The 27,175-nt window shown below is 40.4% G+C and overlaps 1 protein-coding gene across 5 annotated transcripts in view; it reads right to left on the minus strand.

The window, feature by feature from the left end:
• Window positions 1-27,175, minus strand: part of ATP8A1 (ATPase phospholipid transporting 8A1) — a 234,308-nt gene that overhangs the window by 20,823 nt on the left and 186,310 nt on the right. For all 5 annotated transcript variants that reach the window (XM_055588440.1, XM_055588437.1, XM_055588436.1 and 2 more), the window contains 4 exons: window positions 24,044-24,122; window positions 18,556-18,617; window positions 16,231-16,287; window positions 15,237-15,344 (listed from right to left, as the gene is read on the minus strand). In XM_055588440.1, the coding sequence (XP_055444415.1) occupies window positions 15,237-15,344; window positions 16,231-16,287; window positions 18,556-18,617; window positions 24,044-24,122 (306 nt within the window). The remainder of the gene's footprint in view (window positions 1-15,236; window positions 15,345-16,230; window positions 16,288-18,555; window positions 18,618-24,043; window positions 24,123-27,175) is intronic.

The raw sequence follows: 27,175 nt of genomic DNA on the forward strand, positions 1-27,175 counted from the left end.
ATTCCTTTCTTTCATTAACAGACTGCTAGTGACTATATAACATCCAGCTGAAGACTAGCAAGGGGGTACTCTTTCTGCCCCCTTCTGATGCCTATGTCAGAAGCTTTCTCTATCTCCTTTATACTTTAATAAAACTTTATTACACAAAAGCTCTGAGCGATCCAGCCTTGTCTCTGGCCCCGGATTGAATTCTTCTCCTCCGGGAGCCAAGAATCCTGGTGTATTCGCGTGATTCAACAACAACCTTTCACTTCAAACTTAATACATCCCCAGCACACATTGTCTCCCTCCTAGACCTTCTCTTCCTTTGTGCAGTCTCTTCAGAGAACAGCTTCACTGCCACCTGGCTGAGATAGAAACCTGGACTGTATTCATGGATTGTCTCTTGGTACCACATCCCTCATATAGCCTGGTTCTCCTATGTTCTAGTAACTTTGGACCTGTCTGCTTCTTTCTCACCCGCTGCCGTTATTCCAGTCCAAACTTTGCCTGTCCTCCTTATAGATGCATGGGTGGACTTGTTGACTCCAGTCCTGCTCTGCTTCTAGTCACTCCCCACACTGTAGCCAAAGGGATGTTTCCACAGTGTAAATTAAGATTTGAGCAGTTCTTGGATGAAACCCTTTCAGTGGCTTCACACCACCCCCAGGATGGCATACAAAATTCCATAATATGATTTCATGACCTTTCCTATTTGACTTCTGATTACTTCCCCCATATCATCTCTCAAGACAGCCCTCATCTCTAGCTACACCACGTGTTTCAGATCCTGGAAGCTGCCCAAGCTGATTCTTATCCTGAAGCCCCTGTGTCTATGATTCTTGTTGGCTTTTCAACTTTCACATTGGATGTCACTTCTATCCTTAGATTTGGGTTAGCTGACTCTACTTTGCGCTTCCAATTTGGGTAATTATTCCAAAATGGGTAACTATTATCCATTTTTAAATTACAGACTATGATCCTTATAAGAAGAGGGAATGCATCTTGATGAATTCTCACAACTCAAGTGCTTATCCACCAATCAGGTGTTAATAAATAATTTTTGAATAAGTAAGTTCTTACAACTTAGTGTTTAGAATGATTAAAAGCCAAAAACCATCAGAGCTTTGGGACTATATTCCTGAGATGTTCTTGGTTTTCTTGTGTTCTGGCATGGAGCTATTGTGGGAGAAATCATAATTAGATATTTATGTGATCTGGGGAGAGAGAAGTAGGGCTTGATCCAGCTCCCTGCCCATCTTTTGCCAGTGGAAGTCCCCTCCCTCCCTTGCTCTGCTTTCACACTCTGGCCTCATCAGTGTTTGCTCCTCCTGTCTGTGACTCTCTTCATCCAGGGAGCCATAGGTCCTGCCCACCCTGCCCTGGTCTTTGCGCAGAGGCCATCTTCAGAGCTCTCCCACGGCCACTCCACCTAGAACAGCACCCCACCCCTCTCCAGGGCTTTCCATCCTCTTTCCTGCACTGGGGTTCTCCATAGCACTCACCATCCGTGTGCTGGAGAATATACAGTAAGTTCACTACATACAAACGAGTTCCATTCTGAGAGCACATTTGTAAGCCCACTTCGTTCATAGGTCCAGTGAAATTAGCCTAAGTACTCAGCTAACACGATCAGCTATATAGTACTGTACTGGGATAGGTTCACAATACTTTGAAAACTCCCAAAGCTTGTATTACATACAGTTATATATCCTATCATGTGCTGCTTAGGATTCAGTCGAGTGTGGCTTCAGATCCAAGAGTTTAATTGCTTTTTTTGGCTACAGCTTCCCTGAAACAGTTGGGTAGAACAACTATTCAGAGATGGTCTGTACTGTGATATGGTTTTGTGAGCCTCAAAGCCCACAACCTCCACTGTTCTCTTTTCAGAGCCATCTACCCAGTTAATAGATAATTAAACTCCTCTTATCTCCCTGGGTTGGGAAGATCTCCTGGAGAAGGAAATGAGATCCCACTCCAGTACTCTTGCCTGAGAATCCCACGGACAGAGGAGCCTGGTAGGCTACAGTCCACGGGGTCACAAAGAGTCGGACACGACCGAGCAACTTCACTTTCACTTTTCCATCTCCTCTTATGTCTCAGTTCACCCTTCTGATCTCCTCTGAAAGCATCTTCTTCATGAAATCATTTTCATTAAAATAAACAAAAATCAGTGCCCAACTTCAAGTTTGCATTTATTGCTTCTTTTCATACAAACTTTCTAGATCTTTCCCACCAAGCTGTGGATCTTCCCTTCCTATTGCTCTTAAGTGTTTTGTCTCTGCTGTATGAGTTGAACGTTTCTTTGGAGGTTTCTGTTGCTGTGTTTCACTTTCAGTCCCATCTCATTTAGCCTACCTGCACTGTTACATTCTCCTTGATCTCCCTTTCTCAGGGGATGAGAGGAGCTGATTCACTGAACCTGAGACACAGTGATATCCTTTAGAATCTTGAATGCTAAAAACCACACAGAAGAACTATACAAGAAAGATCTTAATGATTCAGATAACCACAATGGTGTGATCAATCACCTAGAGCCAGACATCCTGGAATGTGAAGTCAAGTGGACCTTAGAAAGCATCACTACGAACAATGCTAGTGAGTTATTTCAAGTCCTAAAAGATCATGCTGTGAAAGTGCTACACTCAATATGTCAGCAAATTTGGAAAACTCAGCAGTGGCCACAGGACTGGAAAAGGTCAGTTTTCATTCCAATCCCAAAGAAAGGCAATGCCAAAGAATGTTCAAACTACTGCACAATTGTACTCTTCTCACACACTAGCAAAGTAATGCTTAAAATTCTTCAAGCCAGGCTTCAACAGTACGTGAACCGTGAACTTCCTGGTGTTCAAGTTGGATTTAGGCAAGGCAGAGGAACCAGAGGTCGAACTGCTAACATCTGTTGGATCATTGACAAAGCAAGAGAGTTCCAGAAAAACATCTACTTCTGCTTTATAAAGTCTACTTTATAGACTTTATAGGCTGTATATTGTCACCCTGTTTATTTAACTTATATGCAGAGTACATCATGAGAAACGCTGGACTGGAGGAAGCACAAGCTGGAATCAAGATTGTCAAGAGAAATATCAATAACCTCAGATACACAGATGACACCACCCTCATGACAGAAAGAGAAGAACTAAGGAGCCACTTGATCAAAGTGAAAGAGGAGAGTGAAAAATTTGGCTTAAAACTTAACATTCAGAAAACTAAGATCATGGCATCTGGTCCCATAACTTCATAGTAAATAGATGGGGAAACAATGGAAACAGTGACAGACTCTTTTTGACTCCAAAATCATTGCAGATGGTGACTGCAGCCATGAAATTAAAAGACACTTGCTCCTTGGAAGAAAAGCTATGACCAACCTAGGCAGCATGTTAAAAAGCAGAGACATTACTTTGCCAACAAAGGTCCAACTAGTCAAAGCTATGGTTTTTCCTGTGGTCATGTATGGATGTGAGTTGGACTACAAAGAAAGCTGAGCACCAAAGAATTGATGGTTTTGAACTGTGGTGTTGGAGAAGACTCTTGAGAGTCCCTTGGACTGCAAGGAGATCTAACCAGTCCATCCTAAAGGAAATAAGCCCTGAATATTCACTGGAAGGACTGATGTTGAAGCTGAAACTCCAACACTTTGGCCACCTGATGCGAAGAGCTGACTCATTGGAAAAGACCCTGATGCTGGAAAAGATTGAAGGCAGGAGGAGAAGGGGACAACAGAGGATGAGATGGTTGGATGGCATCACTGACTTGATGGACATGAGTTTGAGCAAGCTCTGAGAGTTGGTGATGGACAGGGAAGCCTGGTGTTCTATAGTCCATGGGGTCACGAAGAGTTGGACACGACTGAGCGACTGAACTGAACATCTATATTTTTATGGCAAAATATCAATGTCATATAAATAGAATGGTTTTACTGCATCAAAATTGTGCCTTCTCCTGGCAACACTGCCCTTGATGTATGAAAACCTGATATGAGCTCATCAAAATCAATCTGCTTTCAGGTAATACTGTGTTACTTGAATTTAAACTTGCAAAGGTTTCATAAGTGTCTTTGTGTCCAAGGCCTGGGAAACACCATGGTGTGACAGAGGTCTCCAAGTTGTGGGAGCCTTTCTCTGAAACTTTACCCTTTCTGTCTGAATCTGTTATGGTACCTGGGCACGGAGTTGAACTCAGAGGTACATAACAAGCATCACTGGGTCAACACTAAATGATGAATTCATCACTCTGCACGTTAATCAGAGACAAATTTCAAGCTCATGTGGACTTTGGCTTGAAGAGATGAACTTCCATGGAAGGTTTTCAGTGGCTGCTCATGTTGGGTAGCGAGGCTTGAAACTTCCCTCTGATAAAACCTGAAGACAGAGGAATGCACATGCCAAGTTCTATGTTCTAGTGGTTATCACTGAGATAGGTCTTTGATGTCTTATTTTAGCACAACAGCATTCTCACAAAATTTCAATTATGTGATAGATATTCATGCCAAAATACAAAATTTTTTAATCACTCACTGGCTTATTACTAGCATTTATATGCCATGTCCTCTGACCCAATTTGTACTCTATGGCCTCAGGTACTTTCTGGAATACTATGTATTTCATAAAGAAAAGCAATCTGCCATGGTTCAAGGAAATGATGTAAATGATAACTGGGTAATTTTCTGTGACCTAGTCCTTGCTAAACTTTTCAGTTCTAGCTCCAACCATCCCCTCCCTCAGCAACTCCAACCTCCCTCTTTGCTTGGGCTGCTCTCTACTTTGAAGGGTTTCCTTGTTTGCTCAGGTGCTAAAGAATCTGCTTGCAATGCAGGAGACCCGGGTTTGATTCCAGAGTTGGGAAGATCCCCTGGAGAAGGGAATGGCTACCCACTCTGGTATTCTTGCCTGGAGAATCCCATAGACAGAGGCGCTTGGTGGGCTATAGTCCATGGGGTCACAGAGTTGGACATGACTAACACACACTGCTTTGAAAGTCCTTCTTTCTCTTGCCTTCCTGAACAGTGTGGGGAACAGTAGTTCCAAGAAACTGTTCTAAAGTCTCCAAGCTATAGTGTGCAGAGTGGCCTCTCCTGGGCCAGCCCTTGTGCATCCTGATCATAATAACTAGTGTCTTACATTCTAATGTTCTGTTGATCTGTTGGTTTACTCACAACTCAGGCTCCAAAGAGGGACTCTATTTTGTCAACTTTGATCCACTGACACCCAGTATAGGTCCTGATGCAGAGGCGCTCCATAAATCTCAGTTGCACTGAGCTGAATTGGGCTCTTATACAGGATGAATTACTTTCTCCATAAAAATAGACAGGGCAGAACACCCAGAAAATAACTAAGGAGAAGGGTGTTTCGGATAAACTTCAATATGTTTGCAATTATTACCAGAAGCTCTTGATTACTCTGAGACAAAGAAAGCCCTTCGCTTGGATTATCCCAAACAAACAAAAATTTTAGAAAATATGCAAATTGTTCCAAGCAAAGAAAATCTGAGAAAACATGCAAATGAGATGGCAGTTGACAGCGTTTCTGTGCTCCCTCCCCCTTGGACATTCCTGGGTGGTGGTGAAGAACTGAAGAAGGCATGATCACCCTGTGGGACTCAATCAATATTCAATCCAGCTGAATAGTGCGAGAAACAACCTTTGTATCTCCACTCTCTGCAAACAAATGATTAAAAAAGATTATCAGAGGAAAAGGAGGAAGAGCTACTTGGGACCTAGATCAATCAGAAGCTAACTTTTTTTTTAAGTAAAAGTTGACTGTGTATGAATGTGTTGTGCTGTGCTTAGTCGCTCAGTCCTGTCTGACAATGCTACCCATGGACTGCCTGCCAGCCTCCTCTGTCTATGGGGATTCTCTAGGCAAGAATAACAGAGCGGGTAGCCATTTCCTTCTCCAGGGGATCTTCCCAACCCAGAGATTAAACCCAGGTCTCCTGCATTGCAGGGAGATTCTTTATCATCTGAGCCACCAGGATCAATCAGATCAATCAGAAGCCAACTTTATTTTTTTAAAGTAAAATTTGACTATGTATCAATAAATACTGAGAAATGAACATGCAAAACAGTCTTTTTAAAAAGCAATCAAGAGCATTAGAAACTGTACAGCTCTGAAACTTTTCTAGGGGTGTAGTTCCCGGAACAGTAAAAGTAATTAAGAACAGAATTTGTTTCGCTTTGTTTTATTTTAATCTTCTTCACTGTGCTATTTAAAAAACTTAAAAGTACCAGAAAAATGAGGACAAAATTAGTAACAAAATATTCTTTTGGCTATGAGAAATACAATTTTAAAATATTCTGATGCTACTGGAGAAGTTATATTAAGATAAGGTACCGTATATCAATGGTCAATTTGTTTACTTGTTATATCATTCTTACAAGTTTTTATAATTCTGTGACGGCTCTATATTTTATCTGCTTAAAAGCCATCTCAAAAAAAAAGGTAAAAAAAATCAATACCATGAGATAGGTACTATTTTATTCTCATTTTAAAGATGAAAAAATAAAGGAAAGTTCAAACAAGCAAAAATAAAAAAACAAAAAACCATCTCATAAAGCATCAATTCTTTGATTACTAGTAACTCAATCTGTGAAACATATATGGCCTATATTGCAGATGGCAGGAAATTTTTTTCTTTAAAAAATTTATTTTCCTAATTTATTGAGATATAATTGACATATAACCTTATATAAGTTCAAAGAGTGCAATGTGTTGATTTGATACATTTATATATTGCAAAATCACCACCATCTAACTAACATCTCCATTTATCTTCTAATTACCATCTGTTTTAGGAAATTATATTTTAAAAATTCAAAACTTCAAAAAAGATTTACCTATGGCAAGACATAAACTGACATATGGCTTATGTAGAAACATTGTTGACTATCACGGCAGAGACTTCTAGTTGCCTCCTAGTATGTCTCTGCTCACTTTCTTAGGTGCAACCACTTGAATCTTGAATCATCTTTTCCTCCAGCTCAGACTATATTCCTCTGGCTGTCTTATTGTAGCTAAGTATGACCATGTGACTAGCTTTGGTTAATGAGAGCTAAGTAGAAATATGGTGGGCAATGTCTAGGAAAGAACTTCAAAGAGAAAGGGTTAATTTTTTCATGTTGGCTGGGATGTTGATAAAATGGCTAGAGCTTAAGCAGCCATTTTGGACTATGAGGAAGTACACCAAGGTTCACTATGCAGCAAGATAGAAGAAATCTGGTCTTTGATGACTGTGCAGCTGCCACACCAGTCCTGAACTATCTGGCTCCACTGGACCTTTTTTTTTCATATGAGAGAGAAATGTTTCTATCTTGTTTAATCCAGTTACTTTTTTTAACATCAAAAATATGCCATAAAATAACTTGCTTTGCATGATACACACTAGGGGGGCTAAGTGATAATTTGGAGCCAACTAGCTTTTGAACTCATTGACGATGTTTCTTACCATATCACAGAATGCAAGAGTTGTGTCCAATTATGAGCTTTATTGAAGCAGATGGCACAGTGACATTCATGGTTTATTTTATGAGCATTTCTGATTGTTCCCTGGCATGCAACTCAAAAAACAAGCTGTACTGGACTTCCGAGCTAGAGTGATAAGCCAGGAGTGCTGATCTACTTTCTGCCCATCTCGCTGGCTCCATTTCATAGTGCTCTTTCCTACTTTTTCAACTCCAGTGACATTGACTTTTCAGTCTTCGAACACCCTAGCCTCAGTCCTGCCTCAGAGCCTGGGCATGAGTTGCTCTGTCAGCCCTGGAATGCTCTTCTTCACTTGAAGCTATCTCTGGATCATTTAAACTTCAGCTTAATTGTCCCTTCTTCCAAAAGACCTTCTTGGAGCAGCCATTACAATCCTGTCCCTTATCATATCACCCTGTTTTCTTCCTATCACCTTGTGAAATCATCTTTAATCATTCAACATTTAGCCATTTGTTAACTGATTTAGTGAGTTTTCCCCCTCTTACTCCCTGGTCCCCTCAACCTGAACACTCATGGGGATCTTGCCTAATTAATCCATTATGCAGACACCATGCCTAGAACCAACTACATACTTGATGCATAATTATGGAATGAATGAATGCAAGAATGTACTGACTCTAGAAAACAAACAGCCAAAGTTCTGTCATACTAAGAGCAGCTTTGTTCAGCTTTCCATGCCTTGCTCCCTATCATGGCACTTGGGGTGCCCTGCATCATCCCTCACATTTATGACATCCATATCCCATTATTAAAAACAAAATCCTTAAGGACCTTGACCAATTCTGTTCACCTGTGCATCCTCCACTGCTTAATACAGAGTAACACACGTACCCTAGATGCTCAATACATGTGTGCTCCATATTGTAGGAAAAGGTGCTGTGCTTACAAAAAGCAATGCCAGCTCTCACAGCGACTCTAAAGAGCACTCTATGCCCATGTGTGTGCCCGTGTTCTGATTTGCTGTTAGTCACATTGATGTCTCTGCTTCTCAGCATTTCTTTAAGACTTCTCTTTACAAAATGGGCTTGGAAGTGGCCATGTGGCCAGTTTCTTTAAGATCTGTGATAGTCTGCTTGTCTCATTCACTGTCAGGGCTCTGAGGACTGTGACCAATGGCACGTTTTATTGGATGGGATCCCAACTGTTGGTTGACTGAAGAACATCTGATAGTGTTTGGAGAAGTTGTTCTCCCCGGGCTACTTGGCTAAACCCAGTAATCTTGGATGAAACTCCTTCATATCAAAACACTGCCCCACCCTATCCACCAGGGCAGGTCTTAGGACCTATAAATTATTACATGCTATCTAGGTAATTAAAAGCTGAGAGATGAATAAGGACTATTTGAAACCAGGAAATTCCTCATATGTAAAGTAAATCACTGTGTTGGTAAAATGGGCAACAGCACAATTTAGGAAAATCATATCGCTAATGTGGTTTATTAATACCTTTCCTACACGGGTGACAGTAAAGGGTTCAACAAAGATTTTTATTGTTTTTCAGAGAGACTTTACAAACCTCAATCAAGAGATCTGAAATTCTGTAAAACACATGCTCGTTCCTTAACTTCAATTTCCTTCAGTAGTTTTATAGATCCCTCAGGCCAGGGAGAGCAGAACCAGATGGCGCTCGGGAAGACTGTGTGTCTGCGCGGCCGCGATGCCCTGGAAAGTTCTGCCACTGCTAACCTCCTGGTATTCATCGTGATATGAAATGATCCTTGATGGAACTTGCTTTTTATTTTGTAATCTGGTGTACTAATCAGAGTGCCTAAAACATTTCCTTCTGAAACTTCAAGAAATACTCAGTAATATCATTGAGACAAGTCAGAAAAAGCAGGCCAGCATGTGTTTATATAACACAGCACTTCTCCCCAGGGTCTACCTTGCCCCATAAATTGTTGTACTGGTGTGAAAAAATACAAGTCAGGTCTGAAAAAAAAAAAAAAAGTCCTCCCCTTAAATCACAACCATATTTGTGAGAGGAGGGGAAGACAGTGACATATTTAAAGCTGCAGTCAAGCTTGTCATGCTATTTTCTCTTTCTTTCCCTTTTCTAAATAATTTCTTATTGTCTCATTCTCCACCTTTGCGGATTCCACCCTCCCCCTGCTGTGATGTAATTCCTTCTTAATAGCTAAATATTTCAATATTTGTGGTACTGGAATGCTTGTTAATCATTATCATTTGAATCTTATTATGGGCAGAGATGTAGAATTACTGTAGTGGAAACAAAACTATAAGGAGGAATGTTTCCCAAATGGCAACACCCTGCCCACCAACTGTGAAGAGCCCTTTCTGGCCCTGGCTGGAGTGGCTCATGTCTGCCCTAAAGGCTCAGATATCTAGGGGATGGATTTCTGGTAATTTCAGGCATGTAGAATGTGTTGAAGGAAGGAGGAAGGTAACAATGCCTGATTAGTGATACAGGCAGCTGAGCACAGCTGAAGATGGAAATATTATATGCAGATAATGCATGGCTTAGTTGACCAACCAGATGGAAGTAAGTACTTTGGGGAACTGACATTAAAAGGCATTTATACGAACGGCTGGGAGAAAAACGCAGAGAAGTGAAAAGGCGAGAGGAAAAATGTAAAAGGGACAGAGAACAGTGTGTATAGTGGTAAAGGGGAAAGACTGGCTGCATTCCAAAGGCAGCTCAGAGATGACTTACAGGCTGTGTGACCTTGAGAAAATTATTTAACCACTCTGTGTCGGTGAAATGTGTTATAGGAAACTGCCTTACAGTGTTGTGTTAAATGTTCTCGTGTTAAGTGAGTGAAGATATGAGAAGTATTTGTGACAATGACTGACCCTTAGTATCATCTGAGTGGCAATTGTACATTCTCTGATGATGTGGGTTGATTGGGTTTTCAATTTTATATATATATTATACATATATGCATTTAACGAGTGGGTATTAGACACGCTGATATTGCTAAGAGGACATGAGAAGTTGGGATACGAAGTGAGACACAGTCTCTAGAAGCGTGTTGAGGGAGTTAGGTGGTGTTGAGAGGGGAGAATTAAAAATCTAGGCACTTTTAAAGAGAGATGGGAATGCTTTTGGATCTGACAAACTGGAGGAAATTGATCAGGGCTCTGGGTATCCTGGAAAATAGCAGATATATCAGGGAAATCAACAGAATGCAAGGAAAACGGTTGCAAGGAGAAAAGAAACCGTCCTCATCTGAGAGTAAGGAACAGGAATGGGTGTTAAAGAGAAGGTATTTAGTTCCTCAGGATGTTAGAGCAACCGAAGGGATTTGAGAGGAAAACCTGGGATGAATTCTCTGGGTGACTTGCTATTGCTCTACTTACTCCATAGCTTTGTAATATGGATTTAAATGAAACAATGAACGCCTGGGATCAAAACCAGTGCCCGGAGAATAAAAGGGTGTACCATAAATGCTAGTTCTCTTCCCTTCCCTTCTTCGTGAACAAGGGTTTTCTTTCAATACACTGAGAGAAATGGCTCTGTCTCCAGATGCCTGAAAGGACACGTCAAGAACACAGATTGGAAACAACTATAAAACCCTGATCAGTGTATGAGTCTGCGTCCAAGCTGAATGTAGAAGCCTGAGACCCATACCTGTAAGTGGTCTAAAATTTGCACCCTGTGCTCCAGTTAGCGCTAATTAGAGCAGAATAATCTGTGCCCGTCAACATGTACGATGTCCGTCTGAAGACAAAATACTGGAGAGAGGTCCATAGAGCACCTGAACCCCAGGAGCGGGAAGGAGCTGCACAGCGCAGATGATCATGGCTCTGCCGAGCAGCGCTAGTGGCAGGGGCTGCGGTTGGGTAAGAGAGGCCAGCATCCTGTTCTGCTGCCGGAAAACCTCTGGATGTCAGCAGCAGGGTCTTATCTGAGCCGAACTCTGTCTCTCTGTCACCTCCACGCCACTGTTTCTCGTGTGTTTGTTCAAAACAAACAAGCATGGGACAAAAGCAGTTTCACCTCGCAACCATTTACTGAATACTAATGGGGCACTCGACATCTTTATGTCAGAGCAGATCAGTGAAGACACGAAGGGGCAGTGGACACGTGAGAAGGAGGTGGAGCTCAGCAGCTGGGATGCCGAGGGTGGATGGAGGAAGGCCAGGACACTGCCATGCCCACAGGGAGAGAAGCACGGAGGAGACACTGCTGTCGGGAACTAGAAAATAGAGATCTCATCCACACAGATCCTTGAAATGGCTGCAACGAGGGGGAGTCCCCTCAGACTTCCTCTGAATAAACACGATCAGAGGAGCAGCACGGGGCAGCTGACCATGGACCACATGGCTAAGTCTGTCCTCTGTCACTTCAGATTTGGTTATCAGATGAGGCACTTACTTAACTTCTCTAGGCCTCTGTGTTCTCATCTGTAAAACGAGCATGGTAATAAGTTTGCTGGGAGGATTTGGTGAGTTGAGGACAAGCATGTTCTAATGGTCACGACCAACACCATGGTGTCCCCCTCGGCTTCGTTTCCTCTCACTCCTCACATCCAATCTGTCAGCAAATCCTACGGGCTCTACCTTCAGATTAGCTTCAGACTCTGACCCCTTTCACCACGACCGCCCTCCTGGCCCAAACCACCGTTACTTTTGGCCTAGGTTCTTGCAACAATCTCCTAGGTGGTTCATAACACCGTGGTCATAGTCCTGGTGCTAAAGCACAAGTCAGATCATGACACCCCTCTCTCAAGCCCCTCAAGAGCCTGTGACTGGACCATGAGTGAAAGCCACAAGGTGTGGGAAACAATGGGAGTCATGGTTCTCAGTTTCTCCTGACTGCTGTGTTCTCTCTATAGCACTTATATCCATCTATGTTTCACTTATTTTGTCTCCTTCCAGTAGAAACATTGAGAAGGGCATGGATTTTTATTTATTTTATTCACTAATGAATCCACAGTGCTTGACCCACAGTAGAATCTCAACAAATAGCTGCTGAATCGATAGAATAAATGCATATAAAACACTCAAAGCATTCAATAGACTTTATGCATTTTTAGCATTGTTCTTCCCAGATCTTAGCTGTCTTTTTAAAGGACTTCTCTATTGTGTCAATTCCTTTTAAACCCCTAGTACCTCATCCTCCAAAATACCACCTGATCCAGGATGGGGGGGACTGGGGTTGCTGTTTTTAGTCTGCCTAACCATCTCTATTAATGCTTTACTATGCCGGATGGCCTTGTTATGCCTTTTAGACAACCCAAACATACACATGTATTTAATTATTTACTTTAGGGAGGAGCTGCCACCAAATCAAAACAGGAGAGGTGTGGAGTCCTAGGGGTAGGGTCCTTGGATTAGACACTCACGACCCTGTTGCTGGTGGGGACAGAAAGTTACCTTCATAGCACACCAGGAATCCTTTGGAACAGCGTTATTATTTTCTGGAAAATGCCTGGGGTTGTGTTTCATTATATGGATTACGTAAAACATGTCAAGTCAGGGAACGCTAATATTTGTACTTATCCCCGTGTTATTTAGAACACTATATTGCTACTTGCACTATACAATATATACACTGTAATAGTATATTGCTGTGAAAGTTAGAAGGATGAACAAGTAAGTTTTACTCAAGATAGTTGGCCAATGATATATGTGTGTGTGTATATATATGTGCGTGTATATATATACATACACACAAGTATAACTCCTGGCACATAAATGAATTTTTCACATATATGCATTTGGCTACATTCTTGGTTGAAATGTAGAATTTTAAGATGAAGAATGCAAATCTAAGGGTAATTATTTCTTTCTGAAATTAACTGGATTGTAATAGAATTAGTGACTGTGCACAATAAAAAGATTCAAAAGTAGAGTATTGCTATAACATTTTGGGTTCTAAAACCCTGGTGCCCAGGAAACCGTGAACGTAGACTCTCTCTTCCAGAGAATGTCAGTGGTGCTCTTGCCATCTTCCTTTTCTGGAGTGGCTGTGAAGCTCATTTACACATATATGCACACCAAGACACTCTGCAAGCACCAAGTACTACATAATTTTAAAGTATTACTCTTTCCTTTAAATACATTAAACAAATTTACATCTTGGACAAGTTAGCCAAGCCAACAGCTGAATTAATCCATTCTTTCTATTTTCCATGGGGCATTAGCTATTTAAACATTATATTCAAAGTATTAGTAGCAATAAAACAAGAAAAAGAAGCCCTGTTAGCACTTCCCACTGTATATGAAGTGAACAGAAATGTGATGGGGTACTGACATTCATTTCACTTTGAATTAAACACAGCATCACCGCAAATCTCAAGAGAAGATATTAAGTTTTGTGTTTGGGTAATACCAGGAATTCTATAGGCAAGGGTAGAATTATATTTGGTTGGCTAAAAGCCAGTCAAACTTCACACTTGTCCTAGAAGTAGGTGGTCAAAAACTCTGTTCTTGTCTTCAAAGCGATTGGCTACAGCTGCTCAAACTATCTCGATTTCAAAATCTTTTGTGTCATTCATTTTGAAAATAAAACATTCAGACATGAGGCAAAATGAGGTCTAATGAAAAAGGTATTAAGTTAGAATCGACCTTGGGGAAAAGCAGGTCCAATCGGATAGTGCACATCAAATAAAAACAGTAGGACTGGAATTTCCAGGTGGCGTAAGTGGACATATGCAATCTTTGATATTATTCCTTCAAGAAAAAAGGACGCAAATCAAGGGAAGGAGACATATTCACAGCTTTCTTTCTGTTCTCCTTAAAATACATGCTGTAAATTTTCTTGAGTTCACAGTCCATGTTTCAGAAGGAGCCTTCCCTTTGGTGGAAGGAAGTACATACTCCTCAATACGTCTGGCTTTGCTGTAATAGTATATAATGCCTCTCTCTAATAAATTTAGCCACAAATTTTTTTTTAATGTGTCTGCATTCTGCTAATTTATAAAAAGCAGGATGCTGTCAGATAAAATTTCATGAAAATGATCTATAAACCAGACTGTCAAAAGTGAAAGGTACTCAGGCAGTACTTAGGGAAACAAATAATAGAAACCCCTGGAAAGGTTTCCTGTGACTGCGGGAAAACAATGTACTGTAACGGAGCTCACGTTACCTCGATTTGCAAGTTACTGTGAGGTCACAGGAAATCCTGAAATGTTTTCCACATTTTCTTTTATACATTTTATGTCAAATTTCCTGCAATTGAAATAATACACTCTCCTACTGCTGGAATCCCTTCTGTACGAAAGGAGATCTTATGACAGTCCCCCACGAACACCTAATAACTCAATTCCTACCAGTATAACGAGAAAGTGACAGATGGAATTGAAAGTGGACCATGATAAGGCTAAAATGTCAGATAGCCTAACTCTTTCAAAATGAAAACCAAACTGATGTCATTAAGACAACTCTAAAAGTGCATTTAATACAGGACAGTAGCCTTTTTTTTTAGAATGAAAGATAACAAAAGAAAAGACAGACTGTCCCAAGACATAAACTCACCATTTCCCCAAATCTCTTATTCAAAAAGTATGTGTGGATTGATGGTCTAATTTTAAAATGGCATCTTCTGTATGGATAGTCTTAACAGGATTCAAGCTCCTGACAACCATATTTTATTATCCCAGCAATGCTTATGAAAGGGTAAGTCAGATTTAAGTAAAATGTCCAAGTTTAAAATATTCTCTCAATTTTTATCACTCACAACTGTGGAGTTTAAAAACAGCTTTTTAAATTGGTGAATACTGTTTTAATATAAACCCAAGCCAAGCAATTAAGGCTCATTAATGAATGCCAATTTTTATGGTTTGCCAGATTATCTGTTATTAGGATACATTACCTCTCCTGACATATCAGGGGCCATCGGAACAGCAGGCCACAGAGATGAGTAGATTCCAAAAAACACCACCCAGAGTGCGATGCTGCCCCAGATGGCTATGTGGCTGAACTGTGGAGGGAGGGAATCTGTGTCAGAGACTTGCAGGTGGACAGAGGACTCACACACTGGTGAAGCTTTCACAAATTTCCTTATTTTTTTTACTGTATCCATAAACGTTATCTATGGCACTTATTAACTAAATATTTACGTGTTTTAACTGGCTCTTGCATGAAATACATCTCCTCTATGACGATATAATACCTGTGGTATGTTCCTTTTCCACCTCCTTTGGTGGGTCTCAGCTTTCACTCATATCAGTTTTATCTGCTACCATCTTTAAGCCTCCCTAAGTTTTTGTCTGTATGCTCTGACTGAAAGATGCTAAGACACTTGTGCAAATACTAATCTCTGTGCTAAGGACTGTCAAATCCAAATTTCTTGCGCCCACCTTTCCCTTGAACATCTAACTTTCTTTTTGTTTACTGTGTCTCTTTACCTGGACGTGAATGAACTTCAACACTAACGTATCTAAAATGGAACTTCTTTTATTCAGGCTGGAGATCTGCAAGTGTCTGAGGACAAATCTTTCACTAATATTAGTGGTCTTCAGAATCGTTTTCCAATGGGTTTTCCAATGAGCATGTCTTGTGACATACTCTACCGTGAAAAGATTCCTAGTCAATAGGTTTGAAGGCCTCCCACTTTCAGGCGTTTTTACAATGTACAACCATATATTAAGGGCTCTGAGAAGTCTTGTGATACATACACTTATTTTTTACTCAATGTTTCCAAACTAGAGTCCCCTGTTTTCCTCCCTCCAGTCTCAAACCCCCACAGAACCACCTGTGGAACTGGAGTAAAGGGACACATCAAGTTATAATGAAAAACAACGAATATTAATGATAATGCATAAATAAATGTGATATTCCTTGGTTGTGACTAAAGATCCTCTTACCCAGGTCCAATATGACGTCTCCAATCCAGCTTTCAAACACACAGTTATCACCACAAACTGGAACAGAAGGGAGATGTTATTTTACTTCACAAATAAGATAGTTCATAAGATGGGCTGGTAGACTATTCACAGCTGGACTTGTACGTCCAACCAGCAAAGAAATGAGTGAGTTAGCTGAGGGCTGAACATTACGACTGTGGCCCGCTGGAACTGCCACACGCAGCCTTACACTCCTGCCTCTTTCCCCTGCCTTCTCCTCATCATCGTTGTCCGACAGTCCAGCCACAAGCCTTCTGAGCATGGGCTTGCCTACTTCTCGTAAAATTCATGAGTAGTGATCGACAACTGTCTAAGATCTACAGTAATCTTGGATTCCTGAGATTGCTTTAAGTTTATTTTACATCATCTGTAGTATAAGACTTCATTTTCTAAATTTTAACGATGAATTATAAAAGTCATATAACTGGATATTTAGAAATCTGAACACTTATGCTGTAACTTGACTTATTAGAAACTCTGCGGAGTGGCATGTAGGAGCGTGTTACATCTCCACGCGGTATATATCCATTGTCATTGGTGGCCATGCTATTAATCCTACAGCAGGGGACCCAGATTTAATGAACTGCCCTGTGTTCTCCATTGGATAGCGTAACGTTTAAATGGAGTTAGACTACATTGCCCTGGGGTCAGACTACATTGCCCTGGGGTCAGACTATGTGTGCTCAAGACTCCATCACTTATTGGCTGTTCTGATAAGGAACAAGGCAGGTTACTTGAGCTCTCTGGGTCTCATCTCCTTCATCTATAAACTGGGATCTGATAAAACTTACCCCTTTATAGGCAAAATACCAAGAATGGCGCTAGGCACTGCAGCATTATCTATGATTATCTATTTGTGATAAAAATAACATACTGGATACTGCAGTAGTCAAAGGGAATCGGGGCACTTCCAACAGTTTGCCAGGATGGAAGTGTGTGCTTGCCTAGCGCTGGTGATTAGTGAGTGCTTAAGTGCACAGTCCTACTTTTGCTTACTGTAGGGTTTATACACAGTATTAGATGCTGCCCACTGGGTCATAAAGTCAGGATAAAGTGAAGCACTTGGGCTTTCTCAGCAGGATATCTACTAGCAATTCAGGATAAAGAGCTGTAGAAATAAAACATTTACTAAAATTTAAATATTTAATTTAGACTATATAAAAAATTCCAAAATGAGAGAGATTTTGACACACAATGAAGGAAATACTCCCTATTAAGACTTGGATACTTTAAAATGTCTCTGAGACATCCAATGACATCTACTGATTTATATCTAAACTTAGTCCATCAAGTATTATTTGTTTTGCATTCATGTTGTACGAGAACAAACCACTAGGCTCCCAAATGTATTTTTCCTTTTTTTTTTCTTTTACTACTTGAGTGGGTTGATGTCAATGGAAAGGAGAGCCTGGATTTGCCAAAACCTTTCTCTCTCTGTTACTCAGTAGTCTTAACTTCCTATTAATCAGTTATTTAAACATCACATTATAGTTTTTCCACCAACGGAATCAGCTGTATCAGTGCCCGCTTAACATTTAGGACAGCACACGGTCCCCACTTGTGGAGCCGTGGAGGGGTCACAGGTCACAGGAGAGGAAAGGACACTGGCCTGAGAAGTCAGAGTTGAAGGCTGGAGGGCACATCTTTTGGAGACTAACTATATGATCTTTGGCACTAGTATCCCAATGCAGCTTTTGACTTTAGATGAAAAAATGGTTTTAGAACATTTTTTGGCTCTTGAGTGGCAGGGTGGGGCTCACACTCATCTGTGCATCCCTCACAAGCGTTTACACAGTGATTTCCTACAATGGAGTCCATGTCTTGCGTGGCTTAAATATCTCAAAAAAATGGAGATTTTTAAAATTTTTCTTTGGCATTTTATTTTTAATGCGACTCTAGAATAATTAGCTGTTAAACACCCAAGTCTAGTATGGTAGTATTTGCCATGAATTTAGGAAAGCAAGGAAATACGAACAAGGGCAATAAAACAAACCTGAGGAAAAAGGGACAAGGGAGACAAAAAGGGAAAGTGAGGCAATAAGAGTGAAGAAGGAATACTGAAAATAAGAACAACCAAAGGCCTATACAGTCAGTGAACCTAAATGACATTTTTATAAGCTAATATAAGATAATCTCTCAACAGTCAAAACATCTCATCTCATTTTTAAAGGGATGTGTGAACAACCCTTAAATACAGAAATGCACACATTTAAATTTGAAAATAAAATGAGCTCGTATGAAGTAATTCAATTTCATATGCAAACGAGGCAAATGTCCCGCACTCACTGTGTAAACAAAGTTTCCCAACAGCAGGTAATCAGAAGTCTTCCCATTTTCAAATACGGTGCCTACATGAAAAGAAGAGAGGTTTGTTGGGAAAGGAAATAAATTCAGAATCCATTCAAAGATTAATCAATTTAGGAGTGTTGAACAAAAGGAGGGGAACCGGGGTCACACAATGGAGCCACTGGAGTGGGTTGCCATTTCCTTCTCCAGGGGATCTTCCCGACCCAGGGATTGAACCCAGGTCTCCCGCATTGTAGGCAGATGCTTTACCGTCTGAGCCACCAGGGAAGTCCTCACATATGAGGGAAATCCAATTTCACAGAGAGATGGAGTTATAAAGGAGAGAAGTATTTGATAACCTTTTCTAGTAACTGTGGCTATTCCCTGATACTACTTAAAAACTCAAGTCATTTCTTAAAGATGTGGAGGTAGTTTTCTAAAGGTTAGTTGCAGTGGAATCTGAAACTGCTTTGCTGGTGAACACGCTGCAGCACATGCAAAACTAGTAGAGATATACTGCTGTACACACGAAACTTACATAGTGCTCTAAACCCATGTTACAAGAAAAGATACTCCTAACATCCCCTGGAGGAGGGCACGGCAACCCACTCCCATACTCATGCCTGAAGAATCCTGTGGACAGAGAAGCCTGGTGGCCTACAGTCCTTAGGGTCACAGAGAGTCGGACACGACTAAAGTGACTGAACACACAACCTTAAAAAAAGTTCATTGGAAAAATTCATTCTGAATGCATCTTTTACTTATGCATGATTCTGTAACCTCATGGATGTAGTTGGTTCAGCTGATAACTCAAACAATCCCCCAGACATTCTAGTGGATAAAGCTGCTGCCTGTTGATGTGCGGCTGAAGTACTTCATGCATACTTCCCATTTGGTCATGCAGAATATTAGTCAGATGTGTATCAAGTTTCGGAATTTAATAAAAGTATTAGGTTTATAGCTTCTTCAAGGGTATTCTTAAGGGAAACTTTTTTTTTTTACTGTGGGTGTGTGGTAGTGAAGAATATAATGATTTCTAGTACAATTGTACCACTCTTTGTGTCAAGGTACCAGTAATTTTGCCCACTGCTGCTTTTGCAGCAGCAATGAAGATGACAAATAATGTTTCGATAATATAAAAAATTTGAAACTATGAAATTTTGACCTCATTCATAGACCTCAAAAGGTCTTGACTATTCTCAGGCGTCTATAGACCATACTTTGAGAAACACTGAAGCAAGTGAATGAATGTTTACCCATATATTATACAACCATTTCTATCTCTTCTCTATCTCATCCTTTCAAAAGCTAAAGAAAACAAAAACTTCTTATTTGAAAACAAAAAAAAAAAAAGGGAAAAAAAGTAGAATGTTAAAACACAATTTATGCTATATGTCATTTATCTCTTGAAAAGAGGAAGCGCATGTTCTCTGGACTTGGCTAGATTTGGGTTCCCCAGGCAGCACCCCTTGTGAATTTCTTCTGCTGAGGCTGGAGGGCTTGGCAGTTCCCCAGACAAATGCAAAGGGAATCCTGGGATCTGTTTTTCTGGGGCTGGAATTAGTTGGGAATTCCTTTCAAACCTCTCGTTGCTAAAGTGTTTTGAATTGGTAAGGTGTTTTGGATGCTGTCTGCTTTGTGCTACTTAAAATTTTTTTTTTTCTAATTTAGAGTACCTAAAAGCCTTCCTCAGCGATCAATGCAAAGAAATAGAGGAAAACAACAGAATGGGAAAGACTAGAGATCTCTTCAAGAAAATTAGAGATACCAAGGGAACATTTCATGCAAAGATGTGCTCGATAAAGGACAGGAATGGTATGGACCTAACAGAAGCAGAAGATATTAAGAAGAGGTGGCAAGAATATACAGAGGAACTGTACAAAAAAGATCTTCATGACCCAGATAATCACGATGGTGTGATCACTCACCTAGAGCCAGACATCTTGGAATGTGAAGTCAAGTGGGCCTTAGGAAGCATCACTACGAACAAAGCTAGTGGAGGTGATGGAATTCCAGTTGAGCTATTCCAAATCCTGAAAGATGATGCTGTGAAAGTGCTGCCCTCAATATGCCAGCAAATTTGGAAAACTCAGCAGTGGCCACAGGACTGGAAAAGGTCAGTTTTCATTCCAATCCCAAAGAAAGGCAATGCCAAAGAATACTCAAACTACCGCACAATTGCACTCATCTCACATGCTAGTAAAGTAATGCTCAAAATTCTCCAAGCCAGGCTTCAACAATACACGAACTGTGAACTTCCTGATGTTCAAGCTGGTTTTAGAAAAGGCAGAGGAACCAGAGATCAAATTGCCAACATCCGCTGGATCATGGAAAAAGCAAGAGAGTTCCAGAAAAACATCTACTTCTGCTTTATTGACTATGCCAAAGCCTTTGACTGTGTGGATCACAATAAAGTGTGGAAAATTCTGAAAGAGATGGGCATACCAGACCACCTGACTTGCCTCTTGAGAAATCTGTATGCAGGTCAGGAAGCAACAGTTAGAACTGGACATGGAACAACAGACTGGGTCCAGATAGGAAAAGGAGTACGTCAAGGCTGTATATTGTCACCCTGCTTATTTAACTTATATGCAGAGTACATCATGAGAAATGCTGGACTGGAAGAAACACAAGCTGGAATCAAGATTGCCAGGAGAAATATCAATAACCTCTGATATGCAGATGAAGCCACCCTTATGGCAGAAAGTGAAGAGGAACTCAGAAGCCTCTTGATGAAAGTGAAAGAGGAGAGTGAAAAAGTTGGCTTATAGCTCAACATTCAGAAAACGAAGATCATGGCATCCGGTCCCATCGCTTCATGGGAAATAGATGGGGAAACAGTGGAAACAGTGTCAGACTTTATTTTTTTGGGCTCCAAAATCACTGCAGATGGTGACTGCAGCCATGAAATTAAAAGACGCTTACTCTTTGGAAGGAAAGTTATGATTAACCTAGATAGCATATTCAAAAGCAGAGACATTACTTTGCCAACAAAGGTCTGTGTAGTCAAGGCTATGGTTTTTTCCTGTGGTCATGTATGGATGTGAGAGTTGGACTGTGAAGAAGGCTGAGCGCCGAAGAATTGATGCTTTTGAACTGTGGTGTTGGAGAAGACTCTTGAGAGTCCCTTGGACTGCAAGGAGATCCAACCAGTCCATTCTGAAGGAGATCAGCCCTGGGATTTCTTTGGAAGGACTGATGCTAAAGCTGAAACTCCAGTACTTTGGCCACCTCATGCGAAGAGTTGACTCATTGGAAAAGACTCTGATGCTGGGAGGGATTGGGGGCAGGAGAAGAAGGGGATGACAGAGGATGAGATGGCTGGATGGCATCACTGACTCGATGGACGTGAGTCTGAGTGAACTCCGGGAGTTGGTGATGGACAGGGAGGCCTGGCGTGCTGCGATTCATGGGGTTGCAAAGAGTCGGACACGACTGAGCGATTGAACTGAACTGAAATAGGTTCGATGATAGACATTCCTAGTTTTTCATGCCTACACTGATTTTGCATTAGGAAAATAAACTACGTAGAAAACTTACCTAAGTCCTATATTGTACCCTGGATTTCAACACCCCATAGCTCCCCAAAGTGAAAGCAATCCAAATGTCCATCAATGAGTGAATGAATAAACAAAATGTGTTCTATCCATACAATGAAATATTATTCACCCATAAAAAGGAATGAAGTCCTGATTTATGCCACAATAAGGATCAGTTAAAGTCTTGTATCACAACTCCATTTTTATGAAATGCCAGAATAGGCAAATCCACAGAGACAAAAATCAGTGGTTGTCAGGGGCTAGGGGAGAGGGATAGAAAAATGAGGAGTGACTGCTCATGCATAAAGGGTGATGAAACTGTTCTGGCATCAGAGAGGGAGGTAGTTCTGTGCCTATACCAGAAACCACTGAGTCATATAATTTAAATTTTATCTAAAAAATGCTATTATGATTCTCCTGGCCCACTGGGTCAATATTTTATATTTAATTAGATTTTACTACAGCTATTTCCAGGGTCTAGTAATGAGAATCTATTCACTTTGTACTGGCAGAGCAATGAATGTAGGAAGGAGATGAAAATCTCCGACCAGGACACGAAGCTACTGCCTTGTCTACGATACGCACTCCCCGACTCATGCCGCAGCTTCTCATGAAGGCATCTGTGATGGACTGGGTGCCCACAGTGAACCAGGCACTGTTGTGGGCACTATGGAAACAACAGCGAACTTAACAGACAGTACCCTGCCCTTCTGGAGCTTTGGTTCTAACAGAGCAGAATGGTAATTAAAAAAAAAAAAAAAAAGCAAATATATCACACCCACTAGGCAAGCACCAAGAAGATACAAGAGGATGAGGAGAGAGGGTCAGGGGCAGAGGGCGCGGGGTTGGAGGGTCTCTGAGGCAGGGTGATCTGCGAGTGTTTCTCCAAGCACAGACCTGAGGGTGGGAGGAGAGAGCTGCTGGGACACCTGGTGAAGACGAGGAAGAGCAGATGGATGGCCTGTGGGCTGGAGCACAGCAAGGGTGGGAGCTGGCAGGGGCGGCGGAGGTGGGGCGGAAGGAGAGTCAGGTGGGGTTGGCCAAGGCTGGAGCTATGGATTTGGTTCTAAACGTGTTCGAGTCTGTGGGGTTCTGAGCAGGGAGGCACCTGGTCTGATTTATGTTTTATGAGGATGCCTCTGGCAGCTTGGAGAGGAGGCTGTTGGTGGGACAGAAGAGCTGGCCCTGCACCTTATGGGCCAGTGTTAACTCAGCCGCGAGGACAGCTAGTACCTCTGAAGGGCACTCAGACCTCGGGTGGCATGTGTGTCTTGTTTGAGGTACATGTCTGTGAGCTGAATGTTCAGCCGTCTTCCTCCGGATCCCAGGGTAAGGTCTGCTCCGGACATAGCAACACCACCTTAAGCATCCCAGGGACCTCTTCTCTAAAGTGACTACTTAATCATTTTTATGCGTATAGGAAATTCACCATGATCCCATCTCTCAAAACTGACACAATAACATCACCCCCTCAAAACAAGCAGAGATAAAAGCTTACACTCCAAGACGAACATAAAAACATACTGAAAATCTCATTCAAAGCTGCAGCTCAAGAACTTGAAAATACTAGCATGTCTGATGAGGTTCAGTATAAAGAGCTGATACAAGTCTCACAGGTATAATAAACAGACGACGTAAAATATCAGCACTGTTGTCTCCTAACTATACGTCAACAGAGGGGAAAAAAAATCCTAAAATTTCACTCTCTGCAAGTTTGAAAAACATGAGAAGTAGAGAAGAAAGGCTTTGCATATATTAAATCACTTTGCTCCCAAAGGAATAGTAAAAATCTTTAAAGTGTGTACAACTTTTAAATGCATGTATTTTAGGTTAAGGAAGAAACATCATAAAATGAAACACCGCTATAATTTTTAACATATATTGACAATGAATTATTTTTCTAAAAAAGTAAAAAGTCACATCTTAGCATTCATATCCTTCCTACTTACCATATTGAAGGGCTTTTAGTGGAAACCAAAACAGAATAACTGAGTGGAAGAGGCCATTTAAACAATGAACCCAGAAAACCTGAGGGAAAACAAAAATCCATGAGAACCATTTGCGATAAACTAGCTCTGTGAACTCTGACCTTTCTTTTTATCTGTGAGCTAGATTCACAAAACGTGTTTCTGTCGGGCCACCACTGTGAATTAATAGAACTGACAGACACTTTCTGCCTCTTAGACCTTCATGGGTCATTTATTTATTTTTATGTTTCTCTAAATGTTTTTTCAGCTTCACTGAAATTTTTTCTACTTTCTAAAAACCAAGGATTAAAAGTTTAAATTTCTGCCTGAAGAAGAAAATAAAATTTAAAATTACTGTTAGATCATGAAATTCTTTAAGTGGGACTATTTTCATAATTCCAGATGAACAGACTTTTGAAAAGATTGTAATTTGGTGAGATCCCTACTTTTTCTTTTCCATGTGCAATAAAAGTGTAAACTTTTAAATGGTAAGGATATAGTGCATTCTCTTTTTCCACACACACCCACACACACAACACTAAAAATAACAAGTGTAACATTTAAATTGCATAGTTCCTCAAAGCAAAGCCCTTTTACCAGGACTGAAGTTACAAAAGACTTTCACAATTTGAAAACACCTGTCAACATCAAACTTCATACAATTATAATATCATTTAATAGTTATTGCTTTCTCATCTATTGTATTTCATTAACAAGAAAGCAAGTATCACTGGTCTTTTCTTTGTAACATGGATGTAAAAGATTAAGTTATAGAAAAACTTGTTTAGAACTCTCACAGCCCTTTGAAGGGCTGCAGTTTTGTCAGTCAGAAGTGCTTCTTGCAAACAAAATGTATGCCAAATAAAACTGGCATGTATTAAAATAGTTTTAAGCTGTTCAAACAACAGAAATTAAGTTGCCTGCCTCCCAAAATTTTCCACTGTGATCTCAACCTCCTTTGTTAGCTCACCCAGCCACACTGGATTGTATGATCCAATTTACGCTCCAATACATTACACATTTGAACTTATGTTACTCATTAACCTTTGTCTCTTCTCCTCACTATGTCATTACTGCAAGTTTTTATTTGACAGAAAGCACAGGTGGGTGCAAGAAAAATTAGTTCTACTTTTCCATTTTCCTGACCGATACTTATTGTCACATGTTAATCCTTTAACCCCTGTCACGACCTCAGCACCTCCGACCCTTTTTACCATAACAAACGTAATCGTCATCATTCAGGGCAACAATGCTTCTACACTGGGGACCTGGAGCAACTGCTGTGTATACAACTGTGCATTCTGTAACCATTTGTTCCTGAATTTTAAAATGTTTATATGGGATTTATTCAAACAATTTTCACTGAAATCATTAGAAAAATCCATAAACCCTATAAAAATTGCTGGCAGCTTGTGTATCTATAAATATTTAAATGAATACAGAAGTTGTATACTCTATTTGGATTGATATGGTGACTTTTCTAAATGCCAGGGCTTTGCAGACTATGAGATACTTTGTATACAAGAACAGCAAAAAATACAAGGAAGGCTGCTCTCACTTTAAAACTTTATATGACCAGTTACACTTTCTCACTGGCCACAAGACTTTCCAAGTTGCCATATACAAAGGGTACAAAAGGATGTGACTTTCTAGGAATGGTTTTGGGTAATCCCGTGACGATCGGTTTATAAGCAACAGGAGCAAGGTCAAGGCAGTGGCTGGGGAGCTAACTCTCAAGAGACACCACAGAGCCTCAGCAACGGGAGATGGGGACGTGTCGCTGAGGTTGATGTAACTCTGGGCTGGTGAGGGTTATTGTTAGGCCTGCCAGAAAGTCTGGAACCTTCCTAGCTCTCAGATTACATTTTCAAGGAAACAAGAGCTCATGGTCCATTGTATCTGCCCCAACTGTGGCTTTCTGTCACTTGAAAATATTCACCATAGGTAATGGAAAACTTTTTAGCAAGGCGGTAGAATTTAACACAAATTGGGCATCAAAGGTAAATTTTTAAAAAAGCAAAAAATAAAACATTAAGAAATTAAAGCACAGACATTGCATATTATAAATAGCAACAGTTTTAAAAGACCACTAAAATACTTTATAGAACCAGTGGGCTCTATAAAAACCCACTTGTTCTCCACTCTACAAAAAACTTTTTAGTTTTTTTTTTTTAATTTAACCAAATTCAGTTATCCCATCCCTCAAGTTGTATGCATCTGCACACTGGGACATGCATGCACAGTGCATTCATGAAGACCTCATCTCAGAAGATGAATAACATCCTGGCAATAAACTTAGCACCATCATTTACTGTATGAGGTTAGAGGTGCTGCCACACCAATCTCGCTCTATTGCCCTGGTATACTGAGAACAAATGTCATTTGACAGTTTTATGAAATAATAAAATTTAAAATATCCTACACTAATTTCCTAAATTCAAAACACCAAATTAAGGTTACATATAATTATTGGTACCATAACATGCATAACATAACCAACATGTACTATATTAAATGAGAAAAAATTCTGTGAAGGTGTATTTGATACTTTTATTATAGTTTCAAAATTACATCTACCTTGAATGTTACAAAACTTTAAAAAAACAAAAAAAAAACAACAAAGAAAACTCCTCAGTTACACTGGATAGAAACCCGAATTTCTAACAAACACTAGTGGAAACACTTTAGAATACATAATTGCAGGAAAGTGAACTATGCAGGAAATAGATATTTTTGTTGCTGGGATGAAGAAATACTGTGGATCACAAAGATGACAAAAGTCTGTGGCTTGCTATATAGGCTATAAACTCGGAATATGATTTTAGATAAAATGTTGGATATTTTATTTTATATTAAGTTTTATGGCTTAATAATGATTGTAAATAACGATTATTATTGGTAAATGAGTTATCTACCAGAGACGATATTTTTAATGCTTAATACAATCTAATATTCCAATGAAGACAAAGTTATTTCATAAAACAGAAAATGAGTAAAGAATGATATATCATCCCTCATCACTTTGTATGTGTAAAGACTGTCCATGCCAGTCCTGGATGACTGACCTCTGAGAACAGTGCGCATTTCCCCACAAAACTGCAAAAACAGAAAGTC

Source organism: Bubalus kerabau, chromosome 7 (genome assembly GCF_029407905.1).
Source record: "Bubalus kerabau isolate K-KA32 ecotype Philippines breed swamp buffalo chromosome 7, PCC_UOA_SB_1v2, whole genome shotgun sequence".
Lineage (NCBI taxonomy): Eukaryota > Metazoa > Chordata > Mammalia > Artiodactyla > Bovidae > Bubalus > Bubalus kerabau.